This window comes from Lissotriton helveticus, chromosome 3_1 (genome assembly GCF_964261635.1).
Source record: "Lissotriton helveticus chromosome 3_1, aLisHel1.1, whole genome shotgun sequence".
In the NCBI taxonomy this organism is placed as follows: Eukaryota; Metazoa; Chordata; class Amphibia; order Caudata; family Salamandridae; genus Lissotriton; species Lissotriton helveticus.
The window spans coordinates 49,683,613-49,709,104 of record NC_136061.1 but is presented as its reverse complement, the minus strand read 5'-3'; the positions used below and the strand labels follow the sequence as shown (position 1 = coordinate 49,709,104).

Sequence of the window (25,492 nt, the reverse complement as noted above, 5' to 3'; positions counted from 1 at the left end):
TCATTTGAGATGTCATCAGCTATGTTATGAGTAATGCCACTGACCATGTCATGACTGATCTAATATGTGAGGTCATAAGCAGTGCATTGTGGGGGCATACATTATAGTTAGTTCAGGTAACTATAACTGTTGAATTTCACTGGTTTTGTACGTTCCTGTAACCTTTGTTTTCTTCAGTGAATTTGTAAGGTTTTTTCAATTCTGCTTGCCAAGTATAACAACCCTGCAACCATTGTTTTTTTTCAGTTAATTTCTAAGGTTTTTTTAACATTATGTATGATACCCATTGCAATTCACAGTGGGGGTTAAACACAGGGCCTGGCACTGTGATGCCCCCACCCAAGCTTGCTGCTCCTGCCCTTCTTCCTTGTTATCCATTGTCCAAGTGTATGACCCTGCTCCCTCATTACAGCCATTTGTGGCTATTGTTCTGCCACTTCCTTTCCCTGCTGCCTCTTCCACCTCGTCCCTACCCTCTGTTGTCTGAATAAATGTACAAGCCCCCTCCCTCCTATCCTGCATGCTTTGAATTGCTGTCACTGCCCTCCGTTAAGCTTGATGTCCCTGCCCACTCCTCCTGCCCTCCGTTGCCCAATTCTGTGCCTCATCATTGCTCTCCTGCTTATCTTCTGTGCTTAGCTTGTGCCCCCTGCTGTCCTTCCACGTGCCCTCCGATGTCTGTGTGCCTGCCCCTGCTCCCTCCTTTTTGCCCATCATATTCCATGGACCTGCCACACAGATGCTCCAAGGAGTGTACCGGCGCTAGTCCAAGAGCAAACCAGATCACATGGTGAATAACCAAGTTTGTAATCCCTTCCGGTCTGAAACTGGTATGTTGGCATGTATGGTTGTACTGCCACTGCATTGTCCTTCTGACCTCAATGGTCTTTCATGTTGCCACAGCCCTTGACCCTGTCACCAGGTAGGTCGCTCCCTCAGCCACCACACAGCCCTCCTGTGTGCCCTTGACCTCGCTGCTGCCTCTCGCTGCCTCCTGTGCCCGTTCACTGCCCGCCGCGTTACCACCACTGCGGTTGGTCTTTATTGTCAATTGTTGTTGCCAGCTGTATTTCCTTTTTGTTTACTGTGTGCTTTTGCCCTGCTGTACTGTGTGACCCATTACCCTCGTCCCTCTGTGCCCCCCTTTTTTGCCTTCTGTACCCCCGCTCCCCCCTTGTACTTTCCCGCTGCTGCGTCCCCTGCGGCCCGCCCCCCCGGTTCCCATTCGCCGCCCCGCTCCTCCCTCCCAGCTGCTCCTCCCTCCCACTTCCCCTCATATGGAGGCCCTGCGGTGGTGAAGAGAGTAACCCTTGACCCCGTCACCAGGTAGGTGGCTCCCTCAGCCACCACATAGCCCTCCTGTGTGCCCTTGACTTCACTGCTACCTCTCGCTCGCTCCTGTGCCCAGCCTCTGCCCGCCGCGTTACCACCACTGCAGTTGGTCTTTATTGTCAATTGTTGTTGCCAACTGTATTTCCTTTTTGTTTACTGTGTGCTTTTGCCCCGCTGTACTGTGTGACCCATTACCCTTGTCCCTCTGTGCCCCCTTTTTTGCCTTCTGTACCCCCGCTACCCCCTCGTACTTTCCCGCCCCTGCGTCCCCGCCCCCCTGGTTCTCATTCGCCACCCGCTCCCGCCTCCCAGCTGCTCCTCCCTCCCACATCCCCTCATATGAAGGCTGCGCAGCGGCCGCGCCACTGGCGCGCCAAACGTGAGCCCGTCTGCGCCCGTCCGCGCCTAGCGCCAGAACCCCTGGCCCCTGCCGAAACCAAGAAACCCAACAAAGATACGACACCACCACCCTCTACGGACTCAACACCGGCCGACCATCTGCCTGCTACCAAGCCACCCCGAAGCGCACCCACGAACCCTTCACCTGCCAAGTCTGCAAATTCACCTGCGTCCGAACCTGCACCCCACCGCCCAACCAGGCAATAACAACAACCACCTCAAGTGCATCCTGCTCAACACCCGCTCCGTCCACAAGCACTCAGTCGAACTCTGGGACCTCCTCGACACAACAGCACCAGACATCGCCTTCCTATCAGAAACCTGCATGAACGCCTCCTCAGCCCCCGACATCGCCACAGCCATCCCGAACGGCTACAAGATCACTCGAAAGGACCGCGTCAACCAAACTGGAGGAGGAATCGCCATCATCCACAGGAACACCATCGGCGTCACAACCAACTTCGAAGATGCCCTCACCACCGCCGAACACCTACACTTCCAGATCCACACCGACCCCAAGACCACCCCCAGAGGAACCCTCATCTACAGACCCCCGGGTCCACGCACACAATTCAGTGAAGCCATCGCAGACTTCATCAGCCCACATGCCCTCGCCTCATCAGACTACATCCTCCTAGGGGACCTGAGCTTCCACCTGGAGAACAACAATGACAACAACACCACCACCCTGCTCGACAACCTCGCCAACCTCGGACTCAAGCAACTGGTGAACATCCCCACCCACTACGCAGGCCACACGCTCGACCCCATTTTCTCTGCCAGCAGCCACGTTGCCTTCAGCCACTCCACCGGACTACTCTGGACCGACCACAGCTGCATCCACTTCACCTTTAAGAAGACCACATCCCATCACCGCCCGCAACAGATCCCTCGCAGATGCTGGAGCAAAGTCACCACAGACCAGCTAACCACATCACTGAGCCAGAACCCACCAATCAACGCTGCTGACATCAACGACGCAGCCCGCAACCTCACACAGTGGATCATCAACTGTGCCGACGCTCTTGCACCACTGAAGAACCCTCCAGGAAAGCCCGGCAACAGGAAAACCACATGGTTCACTGACGACCTCAAAGAATCGAAGAAATCCTGCTGAACCCTCGAGAAAACCTGGCGCCGCGAACAGACGACAGAAAACCTGACAGCCCTCAAGAACGCCACTCGCAAACACCACCAGCTGATCCGCACCACCAAAAAGACATCGTTCAAAGAGCGGCTGGACAACAACATACACAACAGCAAGGAACTCTTCAGCATTGTAAAAGAGCTCTCCAACCAAAGCGCCAGCAGCAATAACATCACACCGTCGCAAGACCTTTGCAACTCCCTCGCCACGTTCTTTCACCGCAAGATCGCCGATATACACGACAGCTTCGGTGCCCAGACTCCGCCCCCAGCCACCGAACCAACGCCCCTACAACCACCCTCAGCGCTTGGACTCCCATCAGCACTGGAGACACCACCCACGCTATGAACACCATCCACTCTGGCTCTCCTTCCGACCCATGCCCTCACCACATCTTCAACAAAGCCGACACCATCATTGCACCCCACCTACGGAACATCATAAACAACTCCCTCGTGCCCACCACCTTCCCAGAGAGCTGGAAGCACGCAGAGATCAACGCCCTACTGAAGAAACCCACAGCGGACCCTAAAGACCTCAAGAACTTCCGCCCCATCTCTCTTCTTCCCTTCCCTGCAAAAGTTATCGAGAAGATCGTCAATAAACAGCTGACCACATTCCACAAGGCTAATGGCTCCCTCGACCCATCCCAGTCCGGATTTCGAGCGAACCACAGCACCGAGACCGCCCTCATCGCAGCCACCGACGAGATCAGGACCCTGCTTGACAACGGGGCAACAACCGCCCTCATCCTCCTAGACTTCTCAGCCGCCTTTGATACAGTCTGCCATCGCACCCTAATAAGCCGCCTCCACAAAGCCGGGATCCAAGGTAAAGCCCTGGACTGGATCACCTCGTTCCTCTCCAACAGAACCAAGAGAGTCCGCCTCCCTCCCTTCCGCTCCGAAGACACCAAGATCATCTGCGGCGTAACCCAAGGCTCATCGCTCAGCCCAATCCTCTTCAATATCTACACGAGCCCCCTCACTGCCATTGCACGCAAACACAACCTCAACATCATCTCATACACCGACGACACCCAAATGATACTCTCCCTCACCAAAGACCCAGCCACCGCCAACCTCAACCTCCAGGATGGAATGAAACACGTCGCGGAATGGATGAAACTTAGCTGTCTGAAACTGAACTCAGACAAGATGGAGGTCCTCATCCTCGGACCATCCCCATCCGCCTGGGACGACTCCTGGAGGCCCACAGCACTGGGCACAACACCAACACCCACTCACCATGCACGCACCTGGGATTCATCCTGGACTCCTCTCTCACGATGACCAAGCAAGTCAAGGCCATCTCATCCTCATGTTTCAACACTCTGCGCATGCTCCGTAAGACCTTCCGGTGGATCCCTACCGGAACTAGAAAGACGGTCACCCAAGCCCTCGTCACCAGCCGACTAGACTACGGGAACGCCCTATAGGCAGGAACCAGTCAAACTTCAGAAAAGACTCCAGCGCATACAGAACGCATCCGCACAACTCATCCTCGACATCCCTCGCCACATCCACATATCAGCCCACCTGAGAGACCTGCACTGGCTCCCCGTCAGCAAAAGGATCACGTTCAGGCTCCTCACCCACGCACACAAAGCACTCCACGGCATAGACCCCGAATACCTCAACAACCGCCTCACGTTCCACACTCCAACCCACAAACTCTGCTCCGCCAGCCTCGCCCCAACCACCGTCCCACGGATCCGCAGAACCACCCCCGGAGGAAGATCATTCTCCTACCTGGCGGCCAAGACGTGGAACTCCCTCCCCGCCCACCTACAACTGACCCAGGATCACCTCACCTTCAGGAAACACCTCAAGACCTGGCTCTTTGAGCAGTAACAGCACCCCGCCCCCCTCCCTTCAGTGCCTTGAGACCCTTTTGGGTGAGTAGCGTGCTCTATAAATGTACTGATTGATTGATTGACAGCCTCTTTTGCCTAATCTGCATGGTTGATTTGTTGTCCTTGCCCCGTTCCCTCTGCCCTCCATGGTCCGTTGTGCTGCCACTGCCCCTCCTGCTTGCCAAGCATGGTCAACTTATTGCCTCTGCACCCTCCTCCATGACAGGGTCTTATTCCCAGAGAGATTTTAGTTAGTGCTCTAAACAAATAAGAAGAGGCCATATTTTCTGAGTTCTCAAATAGCAACAAAGCACTTTTAAATAATTTGCTATCTTTATGTTTTTTGTATATAGTTGATCACTTGATTATTTGTTATACTTAAGGAGGAGGATGTGGTGTTCATGCCAGAGCTGCAGACTTTGTAACCGGGGAAGCAGGTTCGAGTTTCTGAGTCAGCTCAACATCCTGTGATTCTGGACAAATCACTCAATTTCCCCATGCCTAAAAACAAAATGAATGTGTCCTTGAGTAATGAGGCTCAAGTAATGCACTCCAATACTTCGGTGTCAAGTCTGCCGTATATAATACTGCAAAAAAATACAAAACATTGGGATATACTTGAGCTACATTTGGGTGATATTTGTGCTATATTTAGCCTCTTTTTTCTCAAGTGGCAATCTTGGGAGATTTGCCTGTTATGTATCTCCCTAATTTCCTCCTTTACTGCGGTATCCTCAGTAGAAAATGCGTTCCATGTTCTACTTCCATTCTATGAAGATGACATTCAGATGAGCCACACTTTTTGCATAAATTCAGAATGTTAGCACTCAATGTGCTCATTAGAACACTATAGTAAAGTTGCTGATCACCAGGGAGTTAACTGACAATCTGCTGCTGGTGTTAAAAGTGCATCTTTCAGTCTTCATGCCAGAATTCTTTAATGAAAAAGAAGAGGAAGATATTTGAAAACTCACTTAAAATGTGTCCTAATTTTTCTTTCTACAGCACTAACCATAATTTCTTATGACAAACTAAACCCCCTTGTTTTTTTCCTTACTAAATTAAATGTTTTAAGTTCTGCCAGCTCGATTCAATCAACATGGCTTCAGGTGTGCCATAGTTGTGTCATAAGTAACACTGTTAGCGCTGTAGTGGTTCTTTAGAACACTCTGGGAGGCTACAGTAGTCAAATATGGAGTGACACTCCAGTATTTAACTTAATACGCTATTGATACCTACTTCACTCCCAGGTTTTTGGTCATTCCAAGAATTGGACGAGGATGGCTCACTCACGTAACGTAACATTCTTCATCATTTGCAACCTCGTCCCACCCTGGTATGGTGATACTACCAGGACGGACTCGACCTCTGGCTGGGGCTTACCCGAGCGAGTATTTAAATATTATTTATCTTATCTGGATAATACTCAGATCCAGCTGACTGATAAAATCACCTCAGGATAGACCACAAAAGTGTCCTTTTATTCAGGTGGTATCCTAGGTATATTAAAACGTTACTAAAGGACTAACTACAGGAGGCATATAATGGTGTCATGACCAATATGCGTCTCTGTATGTGAGTAAATATTCATGCCAACACATTTCTACCTTCAGTTGGCCTATTCGATATTCACCAGGGCTGTATCTGTGAGTACCTATAGTCAGCGCAGAGTACCTATAGAGAAAGAATATGTGTTTTGAGAAGACCTACCTCTCGCATATGGTTTTTTCGGTTAGGAATAACCTACAAATATAAAGAGTAAAACCTATCAGAAAGCACATAATTTATATGCTAATAAACAATGAAAGAAGAATAATAATTCGCTAGATCCCGTGTTTGAGGATACAGTACATAAGGCTATAGTACAATATTTTGACCTAAACGTGGGCACGGTGGATAGTGCAGCCATACTCTGGGAAGCGATTAAGGCCAATATACGGGGTGTGTGTATAGGCACAACGGCGGGCATTTTACGTGACCTGAGGGAACAAATACTGAAACTTGAAACCAAGTTGCATGACCTAGAATCCTCATATGACACACTTCCTTCACTGGATATGCTGGCACACATTAGGGAGTACATGGAGGAACACAAATCTCTTGCTGAGGCAGAAATGAGGTATATTTCTAAACGGTTTGTGGCTAGAGCATACGGGGAGGGAGGTAGACCGGGAAGAGTATTGGCTACTCGTTTGCGTGAGCGAGCGATCGCCCAACCTATTGAACACATAGAAGACGATAGGGGCACTGGTCATTACACCACAGATGCTATACTGGGTCAATTCCGCGATTTTTACGGACGTCTTTATACGCCCCGTGGCGACGTGTCGGACTCTGTTCTAGACGATTACCTGCAGGACACTGCTTGTGCCTGGCTGGCGGACGCCCATAGGAAGTATCTCGGTCTACCTATTGATGAGACCGACATTAAAGAGGCGATACTCTCTCTGCTGAACAAGAAAGCTCCCGGTCCCGACGGGCTGACAGCTGAATTTTACAAACGGTATGCAGATCTCCTGGCGCCTCATATTTTGGCCATGTACGCTGAGGCACATGAGCTGGGCTATCTCCCCCCATCTTTGCGCCAGGCACTCATGGTCACTCTTCTGAAAAAAGACAAGCCCCCCAACAGATGCGAGTCTTATCGGCCCTTATCCCTGATTAACATTGACGTCGAGATTCTTGCTAAAATCCTCGCCACTAAACTCCACCCATTGATGCCCATGCTTGTCCTACCCGACCAGTCCGGCTTCATTCCTGATCGCTCCACATCTTGGAACCTCCGCACGATTTTTGCGATGTTCCATGTTCTTAACCCAGATCTCCAGGCAGTGGCGGTGCTGCTTGACGCGGCCAAAGCCTTTGATTCGATAGAATGGAGGTATATCTTTTATATTCTACGTCGGATGGGATTCCCCCCTGTTTTTGTCCGGTGGATTCAAATTCTATATACTGATGCCTCTGCCAGAAAAAGGGTAGGGGGTTTCACCTCTGATCCACTAGCGATCCAGCGTGGGACCAGGCAGGGGTGTCCTCTTTCCCCCTTCCTCTTCGCTATTGTACTGGAACCACTGATGTGTAGAATCCGGCAGCACCACAGGGAATCCGCGCTCAATTTTAATAACAGACCAGTGGGCATCTCTGCATACACAGATGATATGGTTGTGTATGTTCGCGATCCACATACCCACCTCACGCGAATTATCCGTGAGTATATCCGTTTTGGCCTCCTGTCCGGATTAAACATCAACTGGGACAAGTCGGTCGTGATCCCTCTCACACTGGCAACTTCCGCTCCCACGCTGGAATACCCACTCCTATGGACTGTGGACCCTGTGAAATACCTAGGGATCTGGGTTCACAGAGACCCAGAGACTGTCATCCACGAGAATTATGGACAGGCTTATGCTGACTTGGTGCAGCAGGTAGATAAATGGGTGGCTCTGCCTTTGTCGTTGGCGGACCGCATTGCGGTCATTAAGATGATACTCCCCAAGTTTTTATATTTATTTTGCAATATCCCTATTAGTCTGAATAAACATTTCTTCACCACGCTGCAGACCCAATTGCTCCGACTAGTATGGGGGTCGAAACCCCCGCGTATCAGCTGGGCGACCCTAACCTTGCCATTTGACAAAGGGGGGTTCTGCGCGCCAGATTTTTACAGGTATTACTTATGTGGCCTAGCTCAATTCGCGTTCTTTTGGTACGGATCTCATGGCTTTATCCCACATGTAGCAGTTGAAGGGGGTGATGCAGGAGATATTCCTTTACAGAACATACTCACCCATACGCACAGACATGTCCCTAGGTGGAGATAAATACGATTGCGGCAACATGCTCGGCCTGGCAAGCGATTGGTAGACTGACGGATCGTCTGCCTCTCTACGCACCAAACATGGCCCTTGAAGGTCACGGCGCTATCTCAGTAGCACAGGAGCGCGGCTCCATGAGGCTGCTCTCTGAGGCAGGCATCGCCGTATTAGGGGACTTATTCAGAGACGGGACATACATCTCCGGTGACGAGCTTCAATATATATCCAATGCTTCACCCCTGTTTACATACACCTGCTATCGATTGTGGCGGGCTATGATAGATCATTATCCTAGCTTCCCATTAGAGCCTGCCACCTCCAAGGCACTGCAACTGGTGATCACGTCTGTCACTAGGAAACACCTGCTCACTAGACTGTATAAAGTGGTGTTCTCAGAACTGGTCCTTCCAGAAGATCGTAGTTTAGCTAGATGGAACACAGCTCTGGGCATACAACTAGAGGAGGACACATGGGCTCAAATCTGTTCCTTCACGGGTAGACTATCCCCCAATAGCAACTTACGCATCATTCACCTGAAGTTCATACATCAGACGTATCACACTCCCACTAAGCTGCATAAAATTGGTTATAGAGACTCTGACTGTTGTAGGAGGTGTGGACGAGCTGGCGCTGATTTCATCCATCTATCGTGGCAATGTCCTGCGGTTCAGTCCTACTGGGTGGATGTCCTGCAGAAATTAGACATCATGACAGGCCTTACTCTGGACCGTACACCGCTTCTGTGTTTGTTGAGCCATGTACCTGAGGTTAAAGGGTTACTCGGCCGCTTTGTGAGAGTGGCTTTGCTACTGGCGAAGATGAGGGTGTTGTTTACATGGGATTGTAGGCGCTACCCTAGTGCGTCACAATGGCTTAAAGACTTGGTATACTGCCTGGAGCAGCTGACCACATATTCAGAAGAACTCCCCAGGAGCTCGAGCCCTAAAGACATTTGGGGCCCACTCAGAGACTATTTGTTAGCGAGCTGTGATCAGGCAGAGGACAGTGCGGAGGAGGACCCGGGAGCGACGGCACAACTTCAGCCGGCTCTTAGCACTCGAGACAATGACCCTAGCAGTTCGACCTGAGAGTGCACTCTTGTTCATCTTTGGTACTTTGCATGAATGATGTATATAACACTTGTGACGTGTTCTACTTTGCAGAATGTATAGACCAGGCTTGGGGGGGTTTGATTGTTCTACTGCAAGTTCTTAATATATGAAAATTTCACTGTATCTGATGTGATCCTTGCAATATACTGTTTTCAATAAAAAAATAAAAATAAAAAAAAAGAATAATAATAATTCACTTCATTACTCTATGCTCTGGGATTTCTATTAATTGTACACCCTGAGGTAGACTTTGATGAAAAAACTTAGCAATGTATGACAGTAACCTAAATGTGAGCAGGTGATTAAAGAAAGGATTCATTGACACGACATGCATAAGTGACACAGAAACATGTGAAGACACAGGATATTTGTTTTTACCTAGTTTTATTGTGCTTCTTGCTGCTTGGTCTATTCGGGGTGGGTCTCTCATGTAGTCACACTCTAGTAGTAGGCTGACATGTAGACTTATAAATGATAATTATAAAAAAATATAATCCGATCATATCGTTAGCTAGACACTAACCACTCTATCGCAGTGAAGACAAAGAGCCTTTTGCGCCTTTTTAAGAATTTTTGTAAATTACATTTCTTTCAATTACTTTGTCAAAGATGAGAACTCAAACATATCCTACCGGGCCCTTTCGAACAGCCGACTGGTGGATAATTCCAGTTGGAAATTACTTCTTTCTGAACCACCCACACATGGGCATCTTGAGTTTGGTTTATGGTAAACATCACTTACAACAAAACTTTTACAACGCACTACCATTACAACGCGGTCATTACAACGCAAACTATTACAACGCATTGCGCTGGGGGGCGCTCTAGGATAGGGAATAGGTTAATTTACTATCCAATAACCTTCCCTAGTGTCCACGGGGACTGGAGTTGGAATAGTAAATTAAACTATTCACTATCCAACACCCAAAAGCGCTGTGCGTTGTAATGGTATGCGATGTAAAAACCGCGTTGTAAAGGCAGGCGTTGTAATAGCCTGCGTTGTAACGTCATACATCCTTGGTTTATCATCCACACCTGTAGTTCTGCCGGAAGGAAGAGGAAGCCTGAGTTAAACCGTGGGGCGGAGTGTTGTGTTCCTCGATCATCGCTGCGGCCACACGCCTCCTTTCTTAAATACCGGGCTCCTCCCATTCACACATTATACTGGGGATGCGAGTGCCAGGATTTTTTTTTATCTAGTGTGCGAGCTGCTCCTCGCCCTCCATTATTGAGGGTGTGTCTTGCTCTTTAGCATCCGTTAGCGGCACCGCAGACCCGTCCCCTGTTGAGTGTCCGGCATGCGCAGTGCATCACTCTGGCACATTGTCTTTGACGTCATTGCGGGAGCAATAGCTTGCCTGCCGACTTCAGGAAAATGCCCAGTTGCATCCAGGGATATGTAGTCCCTGAAGTGGATGACATAAATATGTATGGTTGTCTGGGGATTTATTTGAACCTTATCACCAAATCATACCTAGCATTGCCGATACGCCCGAATTGCAGCGGCAGATTAATGACCTGAAGCCCTTAACATGGAGGCTGCCTTGATACTCTGACTACTCATCCTCATAAGACGATCTTGGATCTACTATCCAGGAATTAGTATAAGTCGGTTAGACATATTATAAAAGCCCTGACGAAGTTCAGAAATCGAACGAAACGCATTGGCTGATGCTCACTAACCATGTTCAATGAAATTTAAATAAAGTCTCTTTCAAAGAAGACAAAGATTGGGCTTCCTTATTGGACATTACATTACTTGGGAAGTGCACCGCTCCATTGTTTAGTTCAAATCATACCTATAATAATGATAACCTCCTGTGCCCCTTTGAGGTAAATATATTTACTCCGTAGACCACCACGTTGGTTTGTTTAGGCATTTTTTAACCCTTATGATCAGGATATACAGAGCTGCAGTATAACACAAGGAAATCAACTGACAGGCTGCTCCTGTTGGAAGTACATGATTTACTGAGAATGTCAGACTTAATTTGCACATGGCTGAGAAAGATAGTGTGAATTTCCAGAAAATATGCTCTGTGTTGTAGCTTCTGAAGCACCTTCCATAACCTCCATGGGAAAATCATGAGACAACAGTTTTCTCTCAAACATGATTCAAGAAATCCAAGCAGAAGGCTTTTAAAAAATGTAAAATCACCTTAGAGCACATAATTATTGTTATAATTAGTATGGTACCATCAACAAATGATATATTTTGTAACTAAAATCTGTTATCACTGCTTATTACAGGAAACAAAGGATTATTTATAGCAGAGACGTTTTAAGGCAGGGGCAAAGTGGGCTCTGGCCCAGGGCCCCAGCCTTTCAGAGGGCCCCTGATAGAGCCAGCTCTGTTCTGCAGAGTCTTGCCCTGATCACCTTGAATATTTCTTAAAAAGATTATTTTACAAACGTTTTCCTTTCATTATTTTTAATATAGAGGAAGTGTGAGGCAGGGTCTATTACACACTTTTTGCAGAACAATTGTGTGTTTGTTTCAAGTAAAATGCCTAAAAAAAGTTCATTTTAGATCAAAACAGGGCCTCACATATAAGAAATGAGAGGGCGTGACAGAGATTATTTGCAGTAATATTAGTGAGCTGCTGCTAAAATTGAAAATACACACCACTATCCCTGAATATTAGATGTAAACGCATTTTGAATTTGGACCAGTGTCCCATGCACTGTCAGTGACCTGGCCAAAGAGGGCACAAGAGAGCTGAAACTGGATCATATATTCAAAGCTGTTCTGAACAGGGGCCCCCTAAATAAGTTTGGCCCAGGGCCCCACAAATCCTTAAGATGTCCCTGATTTATAGAGGTGCAATTCTCTATTACACCCTGGTACTCAAGTTGATATAAGATCCCCCTGACTTATTTCTTTGCTTCATGTTTAATTGGGTACTGTCTCTGCTGTTGAGGGACCGATTTCAATGTGATCTCGTGATGAGGAGACTCATCATCCCACCCAACATGATTGCGGTATAGAGCATGCGCGAAAGCGGACGTCCACTCCTGCGCATTTGCTTTTTTAACTGATTCTACTAGCAGGTCAAATTACTTCTTCCCCCATTGGGCAATCTATTACGAACTAAAGTAGCCAAACATTTTCAGCCAAAAGAATGTTGTAACCATATGTCAGGTCCTCCCAGAAGAGACCCTTCACCTGTCTTTGCATGTCTCCCTTTATTCGGAGAGGTTTTTTTATGTAAACAACATGTGACACTTACTCTTCTATCAGGTATTTCCACCATGATATACTCACTCAGCACTCCTACTTCCAGAAAATTATGTGTGCTGCAATGATTTGGAGACAAAAGCAAATAAAGGACATTACTAGTACAAAGATTGAACAGTAGATATATTTCTACCATGGTGCTAAAGCAATTAATATATGCAGGCATATATGCAATATAGTAATCTAACGTACTCCTATGATGCACACCCTATTCTGAGTGTACCTAGAGTGTGTATGGGTGTAGAGCCAAGAATCCCCCAAGTGACGATCCAATCCCTGGCCCATTACTCATTGGGGAAAAAGTCCACTTTAGTCCTGAGGCCCTCAGGAGGCAAGGGGACTTCATCCCCCACCAGCAGTGTGCTGAGAGGCACATTTGCTGAGTGGTGGAAATGGGGGATGTGAGAAGTTGGCCTGATATGCAGTGCTCACTATTCTAGTGATCACTATGTATCATTCCAAACGACCCTTATTGATGATTGGTTGTAAGTCAACCTGATAGACCAGCTATCCTAGTAGCATGGACAAGAGCAGTCGTTAGGCTAAACTCTAGAGGGCGTGTTAAGCCAGCTGTTTACCACCACATTTACCCTTTGAACACCAAGTGAAAGGACACCACACAAGTTGTTATGAAAATAAAAGTATATTTATTTATAACAGTACTACCCTGAACTCTTTATGAGTCAGGGAGCTAAGCACAACACAAAACTCTTAAGAAAATACTTAAAGTCGCACAATTTACACAAATGCCCGAGGGGCACGAAAAACCATATACTATACAAGTGGAATGCGAATTACTAGCAGGTAAGTAACTATTCTCAGAGGCTTTGGGATCGCTAGGACTAGACTACTGAACCTTTAGATTACGAGCAGGAGGCCTAGGGAGATTGGGTGCAGAGTGTGCACTCTCACGCGGGATGCGGAACAAAGTCTATGGAGGCTAGTAAATGCAAAGTTAGTGTTATCGGACGAATCCGACTAGGTAGAGCTGAAACAAAAAAGGATCTGGACACTTAGATAGTTAAGGTATGCTGGAGCACCGAAATGCTTAGGTTACCTAGCCCAGGGGCTGCGGCTGCATAGGTCTGAAAAGACGTCGGGAATCCTCGTTGCAGTCTATGGAGCCTGAAAGAAGAAGTTGCTGGCAGGCGACCAGTGAAGATGTTCGTTGTGATCCAAGCCTGGATCGATGAAGATGGAGACCTGTAAGCAGAGGGGACCAAGTTCTGAATCACTAGCCAGTGATTAGGTGGGCACCAGGATGGCACCGGGCGAAGTCACCTCGACCAGGTGAGTGGGCGACGCTGGGCTCTGCAGTCTCTCGGACCAGGAGGCGTTGTCGGCGACCAGGATGGAGGGGCGAGCTGTCCCACGGTGGTATCTGCTGTCGACGTCGCTGGACCCAGGATTGGGGCAACAAGTCTTGGCAAATGCAAGCCCACGCGGTGGACTCAAATTGGCGTCTGGAGTGGACCAGGAGGGTCCGGGGTGCTCCTCTGTTGGAGGCGAGCAAGGGCCAGTATGGAGCAACCAGACCAGCGGTGTTGTCATCATAGTTCGTCGTCAGAAGGGCCACTAGCCAACGGGCAAGTGTCCTGGACAACGCGGTGAGCAGCAAAGAGCAGAAGGGCCCCACGCAGATCTCGTGGATGCTGGAGGGCTGGACTTCGGTGCTGGAGCTGCTCAGGGTTGGGGCTTCTCAAACCCCAAAGCACTCACTCAAGGATCCCTCGGTGGTCGTGCTGGGCAAGCGTCGTGCAGTCTTGAAGATGGCCGGTCCCTCGAGGTCTCGTCACACCCACGAATCTCAGCTGGGCTGATGATGCAGGTAGAGGTCAGAGGTGCCAGGGAAGCCGATTCTCGTCGAGCTGGGCAGTCTTGATCCGGAGGAGAGACTTACAGCAAACCGCAATGCTTGGTTGGTGCCTGCTGCTGCAGGGTGACTACTCCTTAGTCACAAGGGAGAAATCTTAGGAAGAAGTCTTGAGTTCCTTTCGTAGAAAGTAGTTTCAGGATTCAAATATGATCTAATTTGGAAAGGGGCCTGTTCCTACCTTTATCCTGAGAAAAGGGGCTGGCACGCGACTAAGTCCTGCCCTATGGGTGGGACTAGGAGGGGGGTGGTTACACCCCTCTCCTTTGTCCGGTCTCTCCCCAGCTCAGGGGCTGGAGTGCCCCAGGAACTGGTTTGAGCCGGCATATGCACAGTGAGCACCGCGGTGCCACTTGCAGTCACCTTCCTCTATAGCCCTGCCTACCTGGGATACACAAAAACCTGTCTGGGATGGTGCTGGCACCGCCCCTGACAGGAAACCCTTTGTCCAAGCACTCCTCGCTGGAAGGACTCCCAGCAGCAGGAGGTCAGACTTGTGTCTCGGTGGCAGCATCCATTTTGTGGAGCTGAGGCTATGTTCGACTTTAACCGGGGTTACAGGCTACCAACATGTCTTCTCCCTCTAGAGGGGTGGAATGCTACCCCCGTCGCCAGAACTGGCGAGGGGGTAGTATTCCAAAGCGTATGACACCTTACACAACATGTTTAGATATTGTCAGACCAAAGTTACCATAACCGCGAGGATTATAAGGCACTTAAGAGTATATGGTCTGACGCTATCATGGAAACGGCTAAGGGATAGATCCCGAAAGCCGCAGACAGGCTCAGCTTATGCCAGAGCACCATCTCACACGATTCCAAGCACTCTGCCTTCAGGATTGTTAAGGCCTGCCATAGGAGTGACTGATAGGAGATCTGTGTGCCCATTTTAGGTTTAGATATAGGTATACTATATCTAAAGCAAAGGGTGATTACACCACCTTGCCCCAGCTGTCAAGCAGCCAGTTGTGTCAGTTTTGGATGGCCAGCCAGGGGTGGCATAATACATGCTTCAGCCCCTGGTAGGCCCTGGGTACACCTGTGCCCTGGATACCTAGGGTATACTGTACAGGGACTAATAAGGTGACTCAGTATCCAATCAGATATGTACCTAGGGTACATGGAATCCATTTTAACAGAGAGAGCAGTGGGCCTGGGGTCCTGAATAGCAGGGCCCCAGGTCAACTAAGTCAGAAAACCAGCAAAACACCAGGCAAAAAGTTGGGGGCAACCATAGTCAGGGATCTACCTTCCTACAGGGGACATAACCTCTGACCACCTCTCAGCAATCCCACTGTGCGGGGCTTACGGGAGGCAATAGGAGGTCTTGTTTGCCTAGAAGGACCCTCAGTATTCAAGGGGACTTCATCACCCAACCAGAAGTGTGCCAGGAGGTGCATTTGCAGAGTAGTGGAAAAAGGGTGTGGGGCCTCCGGCGAGTTGCTGGAGTTTTTATTTTAGGAAAGGCCCCCCTTCACTGGGCCATCTTAGGCACACTTTCTGGACCAACATCTAGCTTTCTGCCAAATTTGGTGTAATTCCATTCAGCAGTTTAGGCTGCAGGCTGTAGTCGTGTTAAAAAAATTAAAAATCCACTTAGACTTAACTTAGGCAAAGTGTGTTTTGGCACCACCTTTTTTCTCAGCACCCACTTAACAGATCACCCCGGAACTTACAAACCAGCTGAAGCAAAATGTCATTGGAGAAACAAAAAACGTGTTTCCTAATGAAACTTTGGTCTTAACTATAACTACCTCCTGGGGATCGCCAGTCAGATATATGTGTTTGTGTGTGTGTGTGCATGCAGGTGGGTGTGTGTGGGTGTGTGTATATATCTATATACACACTTTGGAAACCATAACTGCAGAGTGCGAGCCTTCCTGTGAATTACCTTTCTTGGTACTTTTGTTCATATTTATTATGGGTCCTGCACCCCTGTGCCTACACCAGCCCGTCAGCGTGGAAGAGACCACTCTCATTGAAGGACTTCCTTCCTGCTTACGTATATATGTATATATTAGCAGTGCATGGCCAGGACACAAGTTATAGTTACCTGTGTGTGAAATGTGAACTTTAATGCCCCTGTAACTTTTGGTTTTTTTTGGTGTGAATTTCTAAGGTTTTTTAATATTGTATTTCCTAACTATAACACCCCTGAACTGTTTTTTCCCCAGTAAAATTCATTGGAAAAAACAAAGGTTGGAGGAACGTTGTAGTTCGGAAATGGAATTAAAAATGCTTAGAAATTCATTGAAAAAACCAACGGTTACTGGGGCGTTATAGTAAGGTTCAGTGATGTCATGAGTGATGTCAATGACTATGTCATCAGTGATGTAATATGTGAGGTCTTAAGCAGTGCATTGCATCGGACGTGAGTTATAGTTAGCTCAGCTAACCATATCTGTGGAATTTAACTGGGTTTGTACAAGTGAAACCTGAGCCTAACTACAACGTCCCTGTCACCTTTTGTTTTTTCAATTAATTTCTAAGGTTTATTTTTATTCCATTTCCGACCTATAATGTCCCTGTAACCTTTGTTTTTTTCAGGGAATTTCTAAAGTTTTTAAATGCTAATTCCTAACTAAAACATCCCTGTAACCTTTTTTTTTCCAGCATATTTCAATGTTTTTTTAAGTAGTAGTCACATTTACTAAGTGGTTGGAGGAAAAAGGCTAGGCCTCCGACCAGCTCTCATGAATTCTGCTGTGTAGGATTTACAGGAGGTACCAGAAGGGCGTCTTGGCCCTCAGAAGTAAAGTGGCACTCATCGCCCAACCACTAGTGCAACAGGAGGTGTGTTTGCAGAGTGACAGACAAAGGGGGAGTGGCCTCTGAAGGCCTCTTAGCAATCCCGCAATGTGGGACTTATTGGAGGTAACAGGAGGGGTAGTTGGCCCTCAAGGATGCACTTGGGGGCCAACTACCCCTCCTGTTACCTCCAGTAAGTCCTGCACAGCGGGATTGCTGAGAGGTTGTTGGAGGCCACGCACCCTTTCTCCACCACTCTGCAAACACACCTCCTGGTGCACTACTGGCTGGCGGATAAGCTCCACATCATTCCTGAGGGACCTTGGGGGCCAAGAAGCCCTCCTGGTAGCTCGTATGTTAGGAATTAACATTTAAAAAACCTTAGAAATTCACTGAAAAAACATAGGTTACAGGGATGTTATAGTTCGGAAATGGAATACAAAAAACATTTTTGTTAGTCTCTGGGAGATTGAGTGATTTCCCAGAATCACAGTATGTTCACCATCATTGCCGAGACTCTAACCCTGTCCCCCAGATTCGAGGTTGACCGCCCTAGCCGTTAGGCCAACTCCTCTCCCCAATAATGTTATAGTTAGATGAATATGTCAGTCACAGCATTAACATTTTGAACGAAATAAAGCACAGAAATTCACTAGTTATAGTTAGCAAAACTAACTATAACTTGTGCCCCGCCATGCACTGCTTATGACCATATAAGTCGCCAGTAGGTAGTTATAGTTGCAACTAAGTTTCCATAGGAAAAACGTTTTTTTGACTTGCCTGTATCTTTGCTGCCAGTTGACGAATCTTTATGACATTTTCTCAAAAAAGTGCCCAGGTGACTCTTGTTGCACATGGAAAGTTTCTAGGTTATCCGTCAAGTGAAGGATGAGAAGAAGGAGGGGTGGGGGTAAAAAAATGTGCATTTCCCATGTAAATTCCCGTAGGAATTTTAGACACTGCTACTGCCCGAACCTCTGGATGGAATTACACCAAATTTGGCAGACAGTTAGCTGTTGGTCCAGAAAGCTGCCTTTTTGTAAATTGGCATAACTCTCTTCAGTAGTTTGGAAATATTAAGGAAAATCCCAATTTGTATATATTGGGATGCGGATCCTCAGAGGATCCGACAGTCCCGGTGGCAAAATCTGATTGGCTGCCAACATTTCAGCCAAGACCCAACAAAAAATTATTTAAAAAAGAGGAGGGTGCAGCGTAGGAATACCCTGACCCCAAGACCTCTGGAGCGGGCTTCCAGAGGGACCCCACCTGGGCAAAATAACTTTTTTCAAAACACACGGCTCCCGACAAAAAATACAAAACAAGAGAAGCGAGGCTCTTGCGCCTCTCTAGTATTAAGCCCCTTGGTGGAACTGGTCCAGGGGGCATGCAGCCATTAATGTTAAGAAAAGTGTTACAGCAAACAAATGATGGACGGAATGCTGACAATGCAAACATTCTCCCCCAGTCAAAAGATCTGGGTTAAATCCATCATTCTTTTGCCCACTACGCCACCCCAGTTTGGACCCAGCCATACGCAAATCAGTCTTGACCCTGTGCCTCATGGGAACAGTCCAGACGGAAGTGCCATGCCAGGTCCTCCCTGGCCTGGCAGTTCCGTCTGGACTGGCAAGCATCCTGGGACCGGTTTCAGGGTATGTCACCCTTCTTCAGCCAGACTGGCTTGAATCTAGTGGCACAGTGAGCAAGGGACCCACGTCTGGGTATACCCATTCCACTTAGGGCAAAAAGTGTTACAGCAAAGGGGGGGGGGGCTCATGGATCCTATGTACCCCGGGGACTGCCACCTCCCCTGGGCTACTGTAATAGAAATTGGGAAGGCCTTGCAGACCCCTGTGCCCCGCAGACTATCACCTCCCAGCGCTATTTAATTTTTCATGTGAGGGCCTAATGGAGCCCCAGGCCCCGGGGACCATCACCTCTCTGGAGCCAAATACTGTTTTTTTTAAATGGGAGGGAGGCTACGCAGCTCCCCCTTTCCTCCCCCTCCCCCCCCCCAGGCTGTTCACAGCCCCTGGGATCACCACCCCCACAGGCAGGCTCACAACAACAAAGGAGGGGGGGCGCATGGTCCCCCTCCTTGAGCCATAGATGGCATTGGGGACTGCCACCCCCCAAGGCTGGCTCCAGCTATGTCATGAGGTGCCCACCCCCGGGACATAGCTGTTGGCTGTGGCTTGGCGGGAGCTTTAGCGCTCCAGCCAAGTCACAGGACATGCTCCGCTACCAACAAGCGAGAGCTTTCAAAATGCTCTTGCTTGCTGGAAGTAGAGCATTTGTCTGTTTCTCTGCCTGCTATCAAGCAAGCAGGGAAACAGACAAATTGCTTTCCGACACAGGGAGCTGCATGCTTAGCAGTTCCCTGTATCTGAAAACAATGCCTTCTTCCTCAAGAGGAGGGAAACCGACAGGGACTGTGGAGCCTTCAGGCTCCCCTCGCAGTCTCAGTGGAGACTGGGTGTCCTTAGTTTTTCCAGTGAATTTCTAATGTTTTTTTAATTCTATTTCCTAACTATAACATCTCCGTAACCTTTGGTTTTTCATTATATATGATAATAAAATATATTTATATTGGTAATCAAAAAACAAAGGTTACAGGGATTTAATAGTTAGGTTAACATTTTACACACACAATACCATCGAAATTCAGCCGTTTTAGTTTGAGTTATCTGAAGACATTGTTACTCATGGCCTGAGGTAACTTTAAATCATCCTCCCGCCATGCACAGTTTTCTCATTAATAATTTTATAGCAAATGATGCAGTGATATCAATGATGTCATAGAATATATCATGACTGATGTAATATATGGGGTAATTAGCAGTGCATGGCGAGGCAGCGCAGGAGAGTGCTCCCCACGCTGCTTATATTAGTGGGGGCTTTACATGCTTACTTTTGGTAGTGCCCCAAAATGGGACTTTAGCACCACCAATCATTTTTGTAATGCTGTGGGTGGCTGCAGGAATTGCAGCAGCCCCACAGCAACTTTAAAAAAATGTAAGTTTCCTAGGTCATTAAATCAATAACCCCAGGAGAGGTTTGGGCATCCAGCCCTGTGTCCAACTTCCTACCAGAGGTCAGGGCCTGTGGCCAACACCATACAATATGCCAAGCCTTGTGCTTAACCCATGCATGGCGGGGGGAGTTGCCTGGTCATGGGAGGTAGTATACACCATGTACCAGGTCCTGAAGCTTGCCCTGGGCCCGTGGTTCATATTATGGAACCATAGATCAAATGCCTTGCTGGTCCCTCCATTTCCACCTTTTCCTGGATCCGTAGATCGCGCAAGAAAGTCAGTTTAAAAAAATGAATTGGTGGGTTTTTAGGGCTCCCCAACATGGACCTGGCGGTCAAGGTGTTTTCACCCTTCCCTCTAATGTGTCCTTTTCTTTCTACATTCAGGATGTGTGGACTAAGTGCACATGCCCTTAAGAGACAGACACATTTTCTTCTGATGTTGCCAGTCAGCTACTTACGGTACCACAGATCCATCTTTGGATCAGCAATACCGAATTGGCCAACTGGAGATAAGGATCCCCCTGACAATCCGATCCTAGTGTGTTTTAAATTTCAGGTCCTCGGATCCGAAGCAGTGTATCCTCTGTGAACTCATTGCTCGAAAAGCTACTGAACTGTTTTTTCATTTAACCAAGCAAAGGTGCTCCCTTGAGTTAGGGCCTAACTTTTTGCCAAATTTGGTCTAATTCCAGTCTGCCATTTTTCTGCATGGAAGAGCAAGAAGTCCTTTGGGAATCCAAACTAAAGTTTTTGCTTACTTGTACCTCACCACATACACCCTCACTTGAATTAAGACCTGGACTGGGTGTCCATGTTCACTCAAGGAATAAAGGACACTTAATTGACCTCCAATTTTCTCTTACAATGTACCTTGAGTTCTGATTGTGACCCTGAGATTACTTGCATATAGAGAGCTCTGTCGCCTTTCATTGCCCATTCTTGGGATCCCTATCTGACACCAAATATCACTCTGGATTGGAGGCCACTCCAGTCATGCTAGAGTTCTGTGATCGAAGTACCATTGAGGGGATCAATCGCTGGTGGTTCTTCAGAGGGGCTTTGTGCCCCACTTTCTATTTATATCCTTCTGGCAAATGTGCCAGCCTTAGTTAATGCCCCTGGGTAGAGGTTCCCTGGTGAACAAAATTTGGGGTGTTCTGCAGCAACAGCTGGTCATTGATCTCCACCATTTCTACTTCTGCTCAGAGCTACTCTGACCGTCGTGAAACACTCTGCTCATGCAGAACCCAAGCATTCTCCTTTACTCACCCAGGCAATAAAAACATGCTGCACAAACTAACAGTCAGACCCTCCCTGGCAGTTTGTCTTCAACCCTTCTGTTTCTATCGTATACTATTTTTCCAAGCACATAGCTGCCCTCTAAAGGGCTTCCCAGCGCTAACCTACTAGAACTGACATATCTCATAAGAGACCAGAGCTTAGAGACTGAGAAGAATTTTGGCAGATTGAAAAGTCATCTTGCTACGTCTTCTGATCAATTTGCAGCATATTTTTCACATACCGGGTGGCACCCAAATACAGGATGTTGCGGTAATCCAGGTGATAGGTGATAAAAGACTGGATGGCCATCCTCCAAACCTAGGGATGGAAGAAGCCAATCAAAGTTTTAAGGCTTCTGAGGGAGCCAAAGCAGACAGCAGTCAGCGCTTTGACTTGAGGCTAGAAAGATAATGAGACGTCAAATCAAACACCCAGATTTTGTATAACCGCTTTAGGTTTGGGAGGGGCCCACAACACACTAAACCACCAATGATCTCCCCACTCTTGCAAGTGTTTACCTAACAACAGACTCCCTGCTTTGCTGAGATTCACTTTCAAACAGTTAGCGTGCATCCAGTCGGCAGCGGCTATCCTACCCTTCTGAAAATTGGCAGCGCCATCAACAGACAATGATATAATACGCTGAGTGTCCTCTGCGCCACAGGAATCCCAAAATATTTAACCATACCAGGCAATGGTTTCACATAAATATGAAAAAGAGTGGAACTTCAGGCAGAGCCATGCGGAACGCCATAATCTAGGGCTCTCCTAGTAGATATAAAGGGTGGCGAGATCACCTGAAAGTATCGACCTTCTAAAGAAGGAGCAAACCAGACCCATGCCTTGCCCTGGACCCCATTCTTGTGTACTCTCTGTAGGAGCACCTCGTGGGACACTCCATCAAAGGTGTCGCTCAAAGGGCATCAGTCACTTTAAGAAGGGCAGGTTCAGTACTGTGGTCAAAAGGTTGTTTACGTGTTGTCCAGCACTTAAACCAGAAAAGGTAGGAGAGAGATGGGTCGATAATTTTCAGACAGGGCAGGACCTAATGTATATTTTGGTAGGAGTGGAATTACTTTGGCGTGTTTCTACAGGATAGCTATGCTTATCCCAGGTCCTTTAGGTTGTCCAGAATGCACTCCTGCTTCTAGAGTCATCAGGAGTCCAACACAGACACTCACCTTTGACCTAGGGTTGCAGCAGCCCCTTTATTCTTCCTGGAAGGGTAACCTTTGCACTGCGTTACGTGCCAAGCGGAGAGTGAGCTCGATTGGCCTGATCCGAAAGCGCTCTAACAACGAACAATGGACTCTCAATGCCCTCTTGTTAAAAAGGAGCCTGGAAATGTGGTGCCAGAGGTCTTCAGACCTTGTCAAGTCTGGATTATGGAAGGGAGATGGGTGAAAGGCGTTGCCTTCCTGATAGTGTGTAAAAGGTCTGCTCATCTATGGTGTAGTTAGGTTAGTTGTAATCATAAGTAAAAGCTGTGCTCAGTCCCCCTCTGCTCTTTCTCAGCAGGAGGCATGTCCTCCAAACATACAGCCCCTCTTGACTTGCACTGACTATGCATTCTCTAATGCTTTTACGACTGTACAAACTTAAGGAGTCTCTGATTTCTGTCCTCTGGTATGATGTGCTTCAGGCCTTTCTCTGACACCACCAGCATCGCTTTTCTCCTATTGCTGATCACCACTCTTGTCCCACCTCCATTGCTCATGTGCTTGATTTCCTTTAACTCCTAATGTTTTCCTCTGGTTTTGAGATCTCAACCCTTCTCCTTCACCTGTCAGTTTGAGTGGTTACATTTGTGAAGTGGGCTTACAAGGTTCATTTACTTTTTTGGGAATATGTCTGTTTTCTGGTAAGAATGTTATGAATTGCTGCTTTTCACCCAGTGCTTTTCATTTTTATATAGGAGGTGACTGCTTCCCTGCAAGAGCCCTGGTGACACTAGAAAGCGGCGAGAAGGTCCCCGTGTCAGCGCTGACGAGTGGTCAACGGGTCCTGTGCATGGATGAGGAGGGACACTTCACCTACAGTGACTTCTTAACCTACCTGGACAAAGACTCCGCAGCTGTGAGAGAGTTCTGTGTGCTAGAGACACAGAATCCACCCCGCAGACTTACTTTGACTGCATCCCACTTGCTCTATGTGGCAGATGACTTGAGCGTGCCACCCAAGGACTTCTCTCCTATGTTTGCCAGCCTTGTGCAGCCAGGAAAGTGCATCCTAATAGCGGGGGCACATGAGCCTCAGCCAGCGAGGGTGGTTTCTGTCACCACCCAGACTGACTCGGGGGCCTATGCCCCTCTTACTAGTCATGGCACATTGATAGTAGATGACGTAGTGGTGTCCTGCTTTGCCGTGGTCCAAAGCCATCACCTAGCGCAGCTGGTCTTCTGGCCACTGCGGCTTTACCACGGCGTTGGCAGGCTGGGGGTGCAGCCAGAAGGCGTGCACTGGTACCCTAAGGTCCTCTACTCCCTTGGCAAGCTCTTCTTGAATAAGAAAGAGTTTCACCCAATGGAGGCCCAGAGGAGAGAGAGGCAAGTACATTGTGGCAAAAAGGTATAAAAGTTGAAAAACAACCTGCCAGAAGCAATGATCAAATCAACTATATCTCAGATAATCCTACCTTTAAATCAGAACATTAGAATATGTTTAATCACAATAAAAACTCCACTAAAACCTACTTTTAGTTCATAAGAAAGAAAATCTATCCCTGAGATATCTGAGGTCTAATATGCTGAAAATGTAGAATGAGGCTGTGTGTAGCTGTATGTTCCCTTTTTTCCTGGTTCTCTTGGTTACGTTGTATTAGTCAATAATCTTCATGGTAGAAGAACAGCAACAAAAGAGGAGGATGCAGGGTGTTGAAGGTTATATATTGACAGCTGAGTCTATGTTCTAAGTTCCATTGAATCTGCATTGCTATTGGAAGAGTGGTACTAAAGACGGCGTTGTGCATAAAGTGAAATTTCTTTTCATTTATAAAATCCAGATCTTTTGGGTCACTAGCAGATAAGAAGACTGATATTACTGCACCTTTTTAGTGGATCCTTAATGCTCTGGGGAAGAATAGAAGTGGGTAAAGCTACATAGTTATTTTCAACTTCATTCTTACCAGAAGTACAGGTTTTTCCATGTCAGACTTTTGCAATGCTTTCATCATCCCAAGTTCATTGTTTGTGATACAGAGAACGTTCTGGAACTTTCCATCAGGCTTGTCAAAGTTCTGTAAGTTGTGCTGAGATGAAACACACATCCTGTTTCAAAGTTTGCTTAAGACATTTCTGCTCGAATCAAGTTCTCCAGGAGGAAAACATGAAGAAAACAGAAAATTGTCACAAGTTCCGTACAGGCTCATTGGCGTTTTCCCTATGTTAACATGAACATGTTGCAGACTGTCCTCTGATTTGCACATGGTACTATACAGATATATTTTGCTTTGTGCCAAAAAATGCCACAATGTACTACCACACAGAACACGCTGTTGTTTTTGCGTTCTGCTCTTTCCTGGGATTTAGTCTGAACATTTAGATACGGTCACACAACAATGCCCCTTGTTATTCTGTTCTGGTCAGGCCCTAGCACCTAGACAAAACACACAAATGCAGCTGTTGTTTGGGGACATGTACTTTGTGTCATATAG

At 47.6% G+C, this 25,492-nt stretch overlaps 1 protein-coding gene across 2 annotated transcripts in view; it reads left to right on the top strand.

Annotated features, from left to right (window-relative positions):
* LOC144824395 (indian hedgehog protein-like) overlaps positions 1-24,544 on the top strand; it is a 52,122-nt gene extending 27,578 nt beyond the window's left edge. For both annotated transcript variants that reach the window (XM_078683503.1, XM_078683504.1), the window contains one exon: positions 23,756-24,544. In XM_078683503.1, coding sequence (XP_078539629.1) covers positions 23,756-24,414 — 659 coding nt within the window. In that variant the 3' untranslated portion in view covers positions 24,415-24,544. The remainder of the gene's footprint in view (positions 1-23,755) is intronic.
* The last annotated feature ends 948 nt before the right edge of the window (positions 24,545-25,492 follow it).